The 13,194-nt window shown below is 49.5% G+C and overlaps 1 protein-coding gene across 2 annotated transcripts; it reads right to left on the bottom strand.

Annotated features, from left to right (window-relative positions):
- Window positions 1-336: 336 nt before the first annotated feature.
- Window positions 337-12,674, bottom strand: RPL3L (ribosomal protein L3 like). 2 transcript variants are annotated; one of them, XM_081170907.1, is made up of 10 exons: window positions 12,514-12,674; window positions 11,856-12,048; window positions 10,903-11,071; window positions 9,814-9,949; window positions 9,514-9,700; window positions 8,356-8,516; window positions 7,476-7,577; window positions 7,168-7,263; window positions 1,563-1,682; window positions 337-481 (listed from the first exon to the last, which is right to left on the bottom strand). In XM_081170907.1, the coding sequence occupies exons 1-10, from the start codon at window positions 12,514-12,516 to the stop codon at window positions 425-427; spliced, it is 1,224 nt and encodes a 407-aa protein (XP_081027033.1). In that variant the 5' UTR covers window positions 12,517-12,674; the 3' UTR covers window positions 337-424. The 2 variants fall into 2 exon arrangements, with proteins under 2 accessions (XP_081027033.1, XP_081027034.1); XM_081170908.1 differs by lacking the exon at window positions 7,168-7,263.
- Between the last annotated feature and the right edge of the window lie 520 nt (window positions 12,675-13,194).

Below are 13,194 nucleotides of genomic sequence, written 5' to 3'. Positions count from 1 at the left end.
CATTTGGTCTCTGTCAAAGTATCCAAAGAGGTAGAGCTGCTCGTTCTGATGGTAAAAGCTGTTCAACAGTGGAATGGACTTCCTCAGGTGGTGGAGTCTTCCTCCTCAGAGGTTTTAAGGCAGAGGTTGGATGGTCGTCTGTCATGGATGCTTTAGTTGAGATTCCTGCATTGCAGGGAGTTGGATTAGATGACCCTCTGGCGCCATTCCAACTCTACAATTAGACTATTCTATGATTCTAAGTCCAGATGTTGCTATAAATGCATGGCCCTGATAGACTTCTGAGACAAATGTGGGGGGCATATACCTTTTCGAGAACATAACACTAAGCACCGGTTTTGTTTCAGTGTATTCATGTTTGCAACTATTTAAAGCAGCGACAAAGTTGGACTGGAGTCCAGAAACATCTTAGGAGAAGCCCTTTTTACAATTCCTCCTGGGTTTCCACCTTCCCCTTCACCAGGTGCTTCTTCTGTGGGCCCTGGAACACAAGCAGAAAAAAATAGCCATGGAATCTTAAAAGCTATGCTTGCAAGAAAAAAGGCAATAATTTGCATCAGGGGCAAAAGGGGACTTTTGTACCTTTCTGCTCTTTTTGCCTTTTTGTCTCCACAAGGAGTGAGAGGTATTGGAGATGTTGCAGGGCAGCCTGTTTTCCTGACTGGTGCAAAACAGCCCTTCATTTCCAACAAATGTGGCTAGCAGGGGTAGGCAACATGGTGCCTCCTCTCCAGGTGTTCTGGACTAACAAATCTCATCACTCCTATCCTTCAGGTGAAAGAGAGAGCAGGACAATACCTAATGGAGTATCTTTGGCTGGTATTTGGCCACATTCCCCTGGCTGGGGCCTTCCAGATGCTTTGAACTACAACTACCATCAGCCTCATCCAGCACAGCCATACGGTGCTGTGCCTGATGGGAGTTGAAGTCCAAACATCTGGAGGGCACCAGATTGGGGAAGGCTGGTCATCCACCTAATGCTTTCCCTAAAATTTATCACTTTTTTTTTGGTTTGAATTGAAATGGAAAATATATTTTCTACTTGGGATCAAAAAAATCTGTTCTTAGGTGATGTATAAATCTCAAAGAGGATATTGCAAAGCTGGATAAGGCGCGGGAAAGGGTAATCAAAATTATCAGGGGTGTTAGAGCAACTTTCCTATGCAGAAAGGCTACAATATTGGGGGCTTCTTAAGTGTTGGGGGGAGGCAAATATGATAGGAATTGACAGAAGTTTGCAGAAGTTTGTATGATGTGGAGATATCTCCCCCCATAACACTAGAACCCAATGGAGACAAGCTGAAACTTGGGTAGCTGTGATTCTTGCATTGCAAGGGCTGGGGTCCCTTCCAACACTACAGTTCTATGATTCGTTAAGTTTCAGGACAGAGAAAAGAAATGGCACGATGGGGTTGTGCTTCTTAGATGTGCCCCGGGTAGGAAGAAGTTTTAGGACCCTTATCCCAAATATTGGTTGGCAGCGCGGCTTCCCCCAGTCACATTTGGTCACATATCCTTCTCAAAGGGTTTTCTCTGCATCATGTTTTGCGGCTAAGACTCACCATGAAAGCACGCTTTTCTTGAGCCGTCTGGAAGTGTCCATGACCAAACTTGGATGTTGTGTCAATGAATTTCAGCTCCACAGGTTCCAGTGCCTTTCTGCTTGTATGGACCAGAAGAGACTGGAAGAAGGGAAAGGGATCCATTAAATGAAAGTGCAAGGGTGAGGGGGCAGAGTTTTCTGTGGGGAATCGCTTGTTGAACATGGACAATAATAATAATAATAATAATTTATTATTTATACCCCGCCCATCTGGCTGGGCCTCCCCAGCCACTCTGGGCGGCTTCCATAAAAACCAAAAATACAGTAAAATGTCATATGTTAAAAACTTCCCTGAACAGGGCTGCCTTAAGATGTCTCCTGAATGTCAGGTAGTTGTTTATCGCTTTGACATCTGCTGGAAGGGCGTTCCACAGGGCGGGCGCCACTACCGAGAAGGCCCTCTGCCTGGTTCCCTGTAGCTTTGCTTCTCGCAGTGAGGGAACCGCCAGAAGGCCCTCGGCGCTGGACCTCAGTGTCCGGGCAGACTGATGGGGGTGGAGACGCTCCTTCAGGTATACTGGACCGAGGCCGTTTAGGGCTTTAAAGGTCAGCACCAACACTTTGAATTGTGCTCGGAAACGTACTGGGAGCCAATGCAGGTCTTTCAAGACCGGTGTTATATGGTCTCGGCGGCCGCTCCCAGTCACCAGTCTAGCTGCCGCATTCTGGATTAGTTGTAGTTTCCGCGTCACCTTCAAAGGTAGCCCCACGTAGAGCGCATTGCAGTAGTCCAAGCGGGAGATAACCAGAGCATGCACCACTCTGGCGAGACAGTCCGCAGGCAGATAGGGTCTCAGCCTACGTACCAGATGGAGCTGGTAAACAGCTGCCCTGGACACAGATTTGACCTGTGCCTCCATGGACAGCTGTGAGTCCAAAATGACTCCCAGGCTGCGCACCTGGTCCTTCAGGGGCACAGTTACCCCATTCAGGACCAGGGAATCCTCCACACCTGCCCGCCTCCTGTCCCCCAAAAACAGTACTTCTGTCTTGTCAGGATTCAACCTCAATCTGTTAGCCGCCATCCATCCTCCAACCGCCTCCAGACACTCACACAGGACCTTCACCGCCTTCACTGGTTCTGATTTAAAAGAGAGGTAGAGCTGGGTGTCATCCGCATACTGATGAACACCCAGCCCAAACCTCCTGATGATCTCTCCCAGCGGCTTCATATAGATGTTAAAAAGCATGGGGGAGAGGACAGAACCCTGAGGCACCCCACAAGTGAGGGCCCAAGGGTCTGAACACTCATCCCCCACCACCACTTTCTGAACACGGCCCAGGAGGAAGGAGCGGAACCACTGTATAACAGTGCCCCCAGCTCCCAGCCCCTCAAGACGGTCCAGAAGGATGCTATGGTCGATGGTATCAAACGCCGCTGAGAGATCCAGCAGAACTAGGAAACAGCTCTCACCTTTGTCCCTAGCCCGCCGGAGATCATCAACCAGTGCGACCAAGGCAGTTTCAGTCCCATGATGAGGCCTGAATCCCGACTGGAAGGGATCCAAATGGTCCGCTTCTTCCAGGCGTGCCTGGAGTTGTTCAGCAACCACTCGCTCAATCACCTTGCCCAGGAATGGAAGATTTGAGACTGGGCGATAGTTGGCCATCGTGGCCGCATCTAAAGATGGTTTTTTAAGAAGCGGTTTAATAACCGCCTCTTTCAGCGGGTCTGGGAAGGCTCCCTCACGGAGGGAAGCATTCACCACCCCACGAAGCCCATCGCCCAGTCCTTCCCGGCTAGCTTTTATAAGCCAGGATGGGCAAGGATCCAGGAGACAGGTGGTTGGTTTCACTCGTCCAAGCAGCCTGTCCACATCCTCGGAGGTAACAGATTGAAATTGATCCCACTCAACTTGACTAGGCAGAACTCTAGCACTCTCCCGCCCCGGCCCTGCTCCCACGGTGGAGTCTACTTCTTCCCGAATCTGGGCGATTTTATCTGCAAAAAACTTTGCAAAATCATTGCAGGAGAACATGTGGCCCGTACTGGGCCCCGATGTTGCAGGTGGTTCCGCTAAATTGTGAACCACCTGAAAAAGTCTCCTGCTGCTGTTTTCTGCAGATGCAATAGAGGCGGTGAAGAAATTCTTCTTCGCCGTCGCTATCGCCACTTGGTAGGCTCGACGTTGAGCTCTAACCTGTGTCCGGTCAGATTCGGAATGAGTTATCCGCCACCGGCGCTCTAGCCGTCTCAACGATTGTTTCATTGCCCTCAGATCCGTGGAAAACCACGGGGCTGTCCGGGCTCCATGCAATCGGAGAGGGCGCTTCGGAGCCAAACAGTCAATAGCCCTGGTTAACTCCACATTCCAGCGGGCCACCAGGGAATCGGCTGAAAGGCCATCAACATGGGATAAAGCATCCCCTACCACTCTCTGGAAACCATTTGGATCCATTAAGTGGCGGGGGCGGACCATCCGAATTGGTCCCACCTCCCTGCAGAGGGGATGGGTCGCAGAGAAGTCCAGTTGCACCAGGAAGTGATCTGACCATGGCACTTCTTTCATTTCGCTTTTACTTAGTGTCAGATCACCAACATCCATAGAGGTAAACACCAGGTCCAAGGCATGTCCACGGCTATGGGTTGGGCCAGACTTATTCAGGGACAGCCCCATGGAGGCCATGCTTTCCACGAAGTCCCGAGCGGCCCCTTGTAAGGTCGTGTCGGCATGGATGTTAAAATCCCCTAGGACGACCAGGCTAGGTGTCTCCAGGAGAACATCCGCCACGACCTGAAGCAGCTCGGGCAGGGAATCCTTGGTGCAGCGGGGAGGTCGGTACACCAAAAGGAATCCTGTACTGCCCCTATTGCCCAACTTCCAGAACATGCACTCAGAAAACTGGGTCTTCCCAATAGGACGCCTGGTGCAAACTAATGACTTCCTAAAAATCACTGCAACCCCCCCTCCCCGCCCACGTGACCTGGGTTGCTGTGCGTAAGAGAAACCTGGTGGACAAGCAGCGGCAAGGACAGGCCCATCTGCTTCATCCAACCAAGTCTCTGTTACACATGCCAGGTCAAATCCTCCATCCATGATCGAGTCATGGATGGCAGTGGTCTTACGAATCATTGACCTGGCATTGCACAGCAGCACCTTCAGGTCACGTGGGTATCCCTTGCTGATTCTAGTATCCATCCGGACAGGACCAGACCCGGAGGCAGGGATAGTCCTCAGACAACGACTAAACCTGCCTCCTCTGTAATGACGTGGTCTGGTCTTAGCGTAACTCCTCCTCCTACCCGTGATCACTGAGATCGGTTGTCCCAGTGCATCCCCCCCTGTGGAACGTGCCCCAGCCATTTTGTGGGCTGGGGCCCACTCCCCGGCAGCCCTGAACCCTCCCCCTAAAAACAAAATAACACCTTAAACAAACAAACAAAACCAATAAAACAATACAAACAAAAAAATGTAAAAATTACAAAAACATCAAAATAAAAAAAAATAATAATTCCCCAAGCCCAACCAAACATCCATCCCACCCCCACCCCCCACATACAAAAAATCCAAAGAAAATTTTTTAAAAAACATTTTAAAAACACTCTGTGCCTCTCCGGCAGTAACAACTGTCCTATTGAGGCCTGTCAGGCCCCGCCCTGGGCCAGGTGGTAAGTGGCAGGGAGGAGCAGGGCCCTCAGGCACTCACTCAGGGGACTCCTCCTGGGCAGCAGGCAGCAAGCAGCACGCAGTCCTTGTGAGGCCTGTCAGGCCCCGCCCTGGGCCAGGTGGTAAGTGGCAGGGAGGAGCAGGGCCCTCAGGCACTCACTCAGGGAGTCTTCCTGGGCAGCAGGCAGCAAGCAGCACGCAGTCCTTGTGAGGCCCCAGGCCCCGCCCCAGGCCAGATGGTAAGTGGCCAAAGCAGGGCCCACAAGCACTCACTCAGGGAGTCTTCCTGGGCAGCAGGCAGCAAGCAGCACGCAGTCCTTGTGAGGCCCCAGGCCCCGCCCCAAGCCAGATGGTAAGTGGCAAAAGCAGGGCCCACAAGCACTCACTCAGGGAGTCTTCCTGGGCAGCAGGCCGCAAGCAGCACGCAGTCCTTGTGAGGCCCCAGGCCCCGCCCCAAGCCAGATGGTAAGTGGCAAAAGCAGGGCCCACAAGCACTCACTCAGGGAGTCTTCCTGGGCAGCAGGCCGCAAGCAGCACGCAGTCCTTATGAGGCCCCAGGCCCCGCCCCAAGCCAGATGGTAAGTGGCAAAAGCAGGGCCCACAAGCACTCACTCAGGGAGTCTTCCTGGGCAGCAGGCCGCAAGCAGCACGCAGTCCTTGTGAGGCCCCAGGCCCCGCCCCGGGCCAGATGGTAAGTGGCAAAAGCAGGGCCCACAAGCACTCACTCAGGGAGTCTTCCTGGGCAGCAGGCAGCAAGCAGCACGCAGTCCTTGTGAGGCCCCAGGCCCCGCCCCAAGCCAGATGGTAAGTGGCCAAAACTTAGCTGAGTGACATGGGGACAACCCTACCATTAGGCAAGGTGAGACGACCACCTCAGGTGGGAAGATATGGGGGTGAGGCAGCCCCTTGACTATTCTCCATATGTTGGTCTTACACCATTTGTCGGCATCCGTCTGTCTCGAGAGACAAAGGAGTGCACTTCTAGGGGTGAAGTCAAACCGCTGGAGAATCACAGTGCCTGCTGTGGCTGCAGAGACCGGTAACTTGTAACTGCTGCCTCAACCCAATGTACAGTAAGTTTGTACTGGTGGCGGGCAATTTAGGTGCAAAACCCATGCCACAGGCCAGTCCCTGGTCTTTCGAAAGGGAACCTTGCTAGGTCAAGGTTAACAATAATAAATAGTCTTAAACCATAAGAACAAGAATGATTGCTTAACATTTATCTCCTGTCTTCCTTAAGGTGTTTACAAAGGCTGCTCATTGTATTTCATGTTTCTTAACTTCTTGTGGTCCTCACAACACTCCTGTAAGGCAGGCCAATGTTATTGTCCCCACAGCAGCTCCCAAAGCCCTTCAGAGAATGGACACCTAGCTGTAGCCCCAACTTCCCTTCTCCCTCTGGAACAAAGCACCTACAGTCTTGAGCCATTATTAGAACTACTGTTGATTATTACTGTGATTCATTTCCCACCCTTCACCATCAGGTCCCAAGGTGGGTTATGACAATTTAAGAGTCAATATTTAAAACAGTTTTAAACAAATTAAAGCCCCTGGAATAAGGTGACTACCAAAGACAGATATCTGATGTGTCAAGAGAGGTATATTCAGCATACAGCAGACACTGTCTAGCAAAGGTGAACAACTTTGAGGCTGCTACAGAGATTGCTCTCTCCCGGACTACTACCACCCCAAATGCCTGAGGGTGGTGCAGATTCCAAGAGGGCCCCTTCTGCTGACCTTAACACCTGAGAGTGTGCCTGTAGGGAAGGAGGCAGTCTTTCAGACATTTGGGGCCTAAGTCATTTAGGGCTTTAAACACCTTTAATTGGACATGGAAATGAACTGGCCACCTGCTCATTGCTTGGGTCCAAATCCAATCAGTCTCCTGTGGGCCCCACCCACCCTCACAGGAAGTCACATCTCCCTCACAGTCCATGTCTCTGATACAGGCCTCACCTTCCTGAGGGTGAGCACCCGCTTCTTGGTGCCCACCACACAACCCTTCACCATCACGAAATCATTGTTGACTTCTCCGTACTTAGGGAATCCACCCTGGGGACATAAAGGTGCGTTAATGTAGATAAGGAAGCCGCAGCGCCAGCGACAGAGTGCCCACCACAAATCTGGGCACAAGTACATAAGGGGAAGGACCATTGTCATAGTAATGGGTTCGAGTCCCACATTGGTCAAAAGATTCCTGCATTGCAGGGGGATTGGACTAGATGAGCCTTGTGGTCCCTTCCAACTCTATGATTCTATTTTACCAGCGGGGTAATTGTTTTCTCGGTTGTGTCATAATTGGTGGAGGCGTTGTTCTTCACCACTTTGCCATCTTCTATGTGAACCCCACGCCCAATGCGGTAAACCTAAGGTGAAGAAGAGATGAGGCTCAGTTATGTTTGACTTTTGTTGCTGTTGTTAACAAAAGAAATAAAAATCCAAAATCAACTATTACTCCATCTTTCCACCTGGCACTTTTGAACCTGTACATGGAAACAGAATGGAATTTGAAAAGTACCAGCAGCCTGGAACTGTATTGTTAAATCCTGGAAGACCTTTAATCTTAATAGGATTTATAGCATTCAAGGGTTTTGCAAATTGCCCTTCTTAAAAAGATTTGTCACAAACCAAAACTATTTAAAGGGCAAAGCTTGAATGACCGGATTTTATTCATATATGGCGTGATTTTATTTCTTATTGAAATAGGCACCACCAATATATGCCAATATCTGGCTCCTTTAAGACTGTCTAGAATCTTTATTCTCAATAATGATGGAACTCACAGGTGGAGAATACTTTTATTTTTATAAATCTATATTATTTGTAAAGAGAATCTTTGTATGAGTAAATACTTTATAATACCTTTGGATCTGCGCTATACATTTGTCCTAGGCTGTGACACTTTATGGTTTACATTTTTGAGCCTTTGTTTCTTTTAAAAAAGAAATTAACAACAAAAGAAAGAGTTCAGGTGCTGGGGAGCTATTGCCATCAGCATTTCCCAGACTCCCAAGAGATTGGGTGAGCAGGTGGGTATGGAATAGTGACGTCAGCCTGGGGCCAACCAGCAACAGACTCAAGTCCATTGTGAATGAGCCCAAAAGAACAGGAAGGAAGGAAGGTGAAGGAAGAAGGGCACTGTACCTTCTTGTTAAGTTCTGTGCGGTGATGGTAGCCTTTCTGGCCAGCCCGGGCAATGGAGTAGCCCACCCGGGCAGGATGCCAGGCTCCAATGCATGCGACCTTACGCAGTCCTTTGTGAGTTTTCCTAGGGAGTTTCTTGGCATGCCATCGACTTGTCACACCTAAATGAAAAAGGTCATGTTGTTAGAGGTTGTTAAAATCTCCCTGCACGAGTTTTTGTCAGACAGCCCTAGAGGTGCCAGGGATCCATGCAAAGTTCAGCCTACCTCAACTATGCTATCTTCCTGAAAAATAAAGCAAGATTCTAGTCCTCATAGAATCAGACTAAAGGGCTGATTGAAATAGAAACATAAGAAGCTTCCTTATGCTGATCAAGCCTTTGGTTCATCTATCTCAGCTGTCTACACTGATTAGCAAAGGCTCTTCAGGGTTTCAGAAGACGGGGGTTTCTTCCAGTCCTAGCTGGGGATACCAGAGACTGAACCCTGGAACTTTTTGCATTCAAACCAGATGCTCTACCACTGAGCTACAGCCCTTTCCTTTTTGGACTACAACTCACGTTAGCTCCCATCACCATGTCTGGGGCTTGTAGTCCAAAATATCTGCACAGCACCAGGCTGGGGGGAGGCGCTCTAAGCCATGAAACAGAAAAAAGGCCTAGATGTTCTCAGCAGCAATGAGGTCTATAAACTTGTTTTCCCAAAATCCTGGGTACTCCTGGAATCAATCATTTTCTTCTGGGACAGCATTTTGCATATATTGGGCCTCAAAAGCGTGCAGATTCCTACCACCCACCCTTTCCCCTCCCTTATCAAGACTATGATAGCAACTGCCCCAAGTCAATCTGGCCACAATCTATGGCAGCCTTCCCCAGCCTGGTGCCCTCCTGATGTTTTGGACTACAACTCCCATCAGCTCCAGCCAACAAGGCCGTATTAGGCTGGGGGTGATGGGAGCCGTAGTCCAAAACCAGTGAGACCTGGGTGACCTTAGGTCAATCACTGCCTCTCATTGTTGTTGTAGGGATTGAAAGGGGGGGGAGAACCATGTATGTCCCCTTGAGCTCCTGGGACAAAAAGGTGAGATATCAATGCAATAAATAAGTAAAGTAATAAAGAAAACATCTCTATGCCAAGGCTCACCACTGCCCCTTCCTACCTTTCATCCCATGCCCCTTAGTGACACCAATGACGTCAATCATTTCATTCTGGGAGAAGACGGTGCTGACGGGCACTTGCTTCTCCAGCTTCTCGTGAGCCCAGTCCACCTTCTCTGCCACGGTGCCCCCGTTCAGCTGGATCTCCATGATGTGAGCCTTCTTCTGCCTCAGTGGCAGGAGCTTCATCTGCAGCCAAAGAAGCTCAGTATTAACACAATGCAACAGAGAAAGAGTGCCACCGCTTTGCAAAGCACTGTTCTTCCCTAGGGCTACCCCAAAGGATTATGGGAAGGCTTCACCTGGGTGTGCACGATGATGCGGATGACCTTGCAGTACTTCTTCATGGCTGCGAAATCCTTCTCCAGCTGCTTCTTCCCAGCCTCATCCTGCCATTTCTTGCAGTACTTGGTAAACGCTTTCTTCTTGCTCTTGTGCCTGAAAAGGAGAGACATATTCCATCATGTACCATCAGCCACAGGGTTTAGGCTGTGAAAAAGGCAACTTCTGTGCTAGAGATCATTAGGAAACGAACTGAAAATAAAGCTGCCAATTTCATAACGCTGTTATACAAATTTATACAACCCTGTCTGGAATAGGGTGCAACCCTGTCTGGAATAGGGACATCCTACCATACCCTCCAACATTTCCCCAGTGAAAACAAGGATGTCCTAAGGAAAAGTGGGACATTCCAGGATCAAATCAGAAACCAAGGCAGCTTCTGCAAATCCAGGACCGTCCCTGGAAAATAGGGACACTTGGAGGGTCTGCCACAGTTGGAGACAGCAATGCTTCTGAATATCACTTGCTGGAAACCACAGGACAGAAGAGTGCTCTTATGTTCGAATCCTCCTTGCAGTTTTCCTACAGGCAACTGGTTGGCCACTATGAGAACAGGATGCTGGACTAAATGGGCCATTGGCCTGACCCTGCAGGTTCCTCTAATGTTCTTATGTTATGTTCTTACTGCACATTTCCACAAAGGAATTTGCAAAACGACCTACCTGCGTAGTCTAGTCTCTCTGCAGTCTGGGGCCCTGTAGGTGTTTTGGACTACAACTCCCATTACTCCTAGCCAGCACAGCTGAGGCTGATGGGATTTGTAGTCCAAAACTCCTGGGGGGTGACCACTACCAGCACCTTTGGAGAAGGCAGAAGAAACCAGCTTAGCACAGCTCATCAGCCAGCAGATGCTGCTCTAAGTCATTTACAAAAGGAAGCCCTTTCATGACACACCTCACGCTGCCCAATGGTAGGGCCAGCCCTGTCTGTAACAACCAGTTAGAGATGTTTCCTCCACATGTATGTGCTGATTGGACATCTGCCATGTGGCACCTGTGGACCATTTTGTCTGCTCATTCCCTCTGTCTGCCACACAGGAAACCGCTCACCAGTTCTTGTAGAAACGTCTTCTACATTCATCACTGATATGCTCTGCGAAGATGGTCTTGAAATTCCTCAGCCCCCTGGGCGTCTCGATGTAGCCCACCAGTCCAACGACCACTAAAGGTGGTGTCTCTATGATGGTGACAGCTTCCACCTCCTCCCTCTTTGAGACCTCTGAAAATTAAAGGAATGCAGAAGGAACAGGCTTAGAATCACAGGAAACGGCCTGGTGCAGAGTTAGATTGCTGGTCCATCTAGCTCAGTATTTAGCTGGAATGGGAACCTTTGGCCCACAAGATTCTACAGTACCAGTGCTTTTTTTCCAGGGGGTACTCACGGGTACACAGTACCGCCACCTCTTTTAGTTGATGTTAAAAAGTGTGGCACTTAGCTGTAAAAACTTCATGGTGAGTATTGACACTTATTTTTCTATGAAAAAAAAGCACTGTGCAGAACGACAACTCCCATCAGCCCCAGCAATATTAAATTACCCAAAATGCAACACCCTTCCTCACAGTGTTGTATAGGAGTAATTAATATGGTGGGTGACCGCTGCAGATCAGATTTGGCTTCCAAATTCTTATTCTTATTGGATGTCCTGGTGGGGTTGAGTGGATGAGTGAGTTACTGCTGGCAGTAGCTGGGTCAGGCTAGTTGGTGATGGTTCCTTCTGAGCCCCAGGACCATCAGCAGATGCTCAATCATGCCTGAATTTGAACATAAGAATTTTGAACATAAGAATCTGCTTTATACCAACTTTGGTCCATCTAGCTCTTTGTTCTTACTCTGACTGGCAGCACCTCCCCAGGGCCTCAGCCAGAGAGAGGTTTTTCCCAGGCCACCTCTTTGCGACCCTACAACTGGAGATGCCTTTGAGGACCTTTCTGTGCTCCACCACTGAGCTACAGCCCTTTCCCCCAGCTTTGCATCAACTCCTCCCATGAATCCTTCCACTTACTTAGCCCCGGTCTGTAGTGTTCCCGGAGGATGTGAGTCATGCCTGCTTTGTAGCCCAGGAAGGCCGTCAGGTGAACCGGTTTGCTGGGGTCATCTTTGGGCCACGTCTTCACCTTCCCGCGGTGACGGTGGCTCCTCTTGTGAGGGAGGAAGCCCAGGTGGCCATGCCTGGGAGCTGAAAACTTGCGGTGGGACTGGGAGTGGGGATGAAAAAAGGGGTGAAAGTAAAGCACACCTACACCCACAAAGATAATGGTCATTGACCAAGAACTTCCCAGTGGGGTGCTTTGGGATTTGAACTCCTGATCTCCCAGGTCCCAGTCCAGCACAGTTATGGGCCTCAGTGAATGACAAGCTACTGATTAATACAGCAAAGGGGGTCTGTGAAGCTGCAGAAATGCGTTGAAGTGGGGCTGGGTGATCCTTGGTGTGAGGATAGGTCCATTACAAAGTTTATTGTGCTTCTGGGAAAATGCTGAAGAGTGTTTTATGTATTCAAAATACTTATATGCTGCTTCTCAGGGTACAGCCATCAGAATACAGCTTACAAAAGTCAATTAATACTGCAAAACCATCACATGGTGTCTCCCCATCACAAAACTGCCAGCCCACCCACGCACCCCAAAGGCAGGCCTAGCCCACAGCAAGTCAGTACTGACCATGATCAGACGTCTTCTCAGTCCCGGTCGGCAGTAGCGAAAGAGGCCACCAGCAAGTGACTTGGTTGCCTAATACCAAAGATGTTTCTCGGCCCCCAAGACATAAATTTAGCAGCTGGCTTCATTCTGATGCTATATTCATTTCATACCCGGGCAAGCTGACAGGGGCTTGACACCACCAGCAATTGGAATGGAGACGAAAGGTCATCTTGGAAGCAGGGGTCTCAGTTTACCACCATGTGCAATTACCATCTATGTACGGCAGACGGGAAGGGTCAAAATTCTGCCTTGCCACCTGGGGAACATGTCAGTCGTACATCAGCCTAGGTAAGCGAAGGAATAAGGAAGTGTGCCCCAGAGGATGCACAGTGCTGTCTATTTGCCATTCAGCACCCACAGTTAATACATATAAACATGGGATTGGCACAGCTAGCAGATGAAAAGAAATTTGGGGAAAATATTTATGAGGATAAGGCTATCAGTGGCTACTGGCACAATGGCTATGTTCTATCTAAATCCACTGTCAAAAGCAGAATGCCATTGTGCTAATATCCTGTTATGTGAGCTTCCCAGAAGAGGCACCTGCTTGGCCACCATGAGAACAGGATACTGGACTAGATGGGCCATTGGTCTGATCCAGTAGCTGGGCACTTCTTACATTCTTAGGAGAAACTACTCCTT

This window comes from Podarcis bocagei, assembly GCF_964188305.1.
Source record: "Podarcis bocagei genome assembly, chromosome: 14".
In the NCBI taxonomy this organism is placed as follows: domain Eukaryota; kingdom Metazoa; phylum Chordata; class Lepidosauria; order Squamata; family Lacertidae; genus Podarcis; species Podarcis bocagei.
Note: the sequence above shows the minus strand (reverse complement) of the source record. Positions and strands in the feature narration are given on the sequence as shown.

Excerpts from the sequence above, each read along its gene's own strand:
- RPL3L (XM_081170907.1), bottom strand. Across the intron at positions 9,950-10,902 it reads AGACGTTTCTACAAGAACTG|GCACAAGAGCAAGAAGAAAG; the intron begins GTGAGCGGTTTC and ends TCTCCTTTTCAG. Across the intron at positions 9,701-9,813 it reads GCATCATCGTGCACACCCAG|ATGAAGCTCCTGCCACTGAG; the intron begins GTGAAGCCTTCC and ends CTTTGGCTGCAG.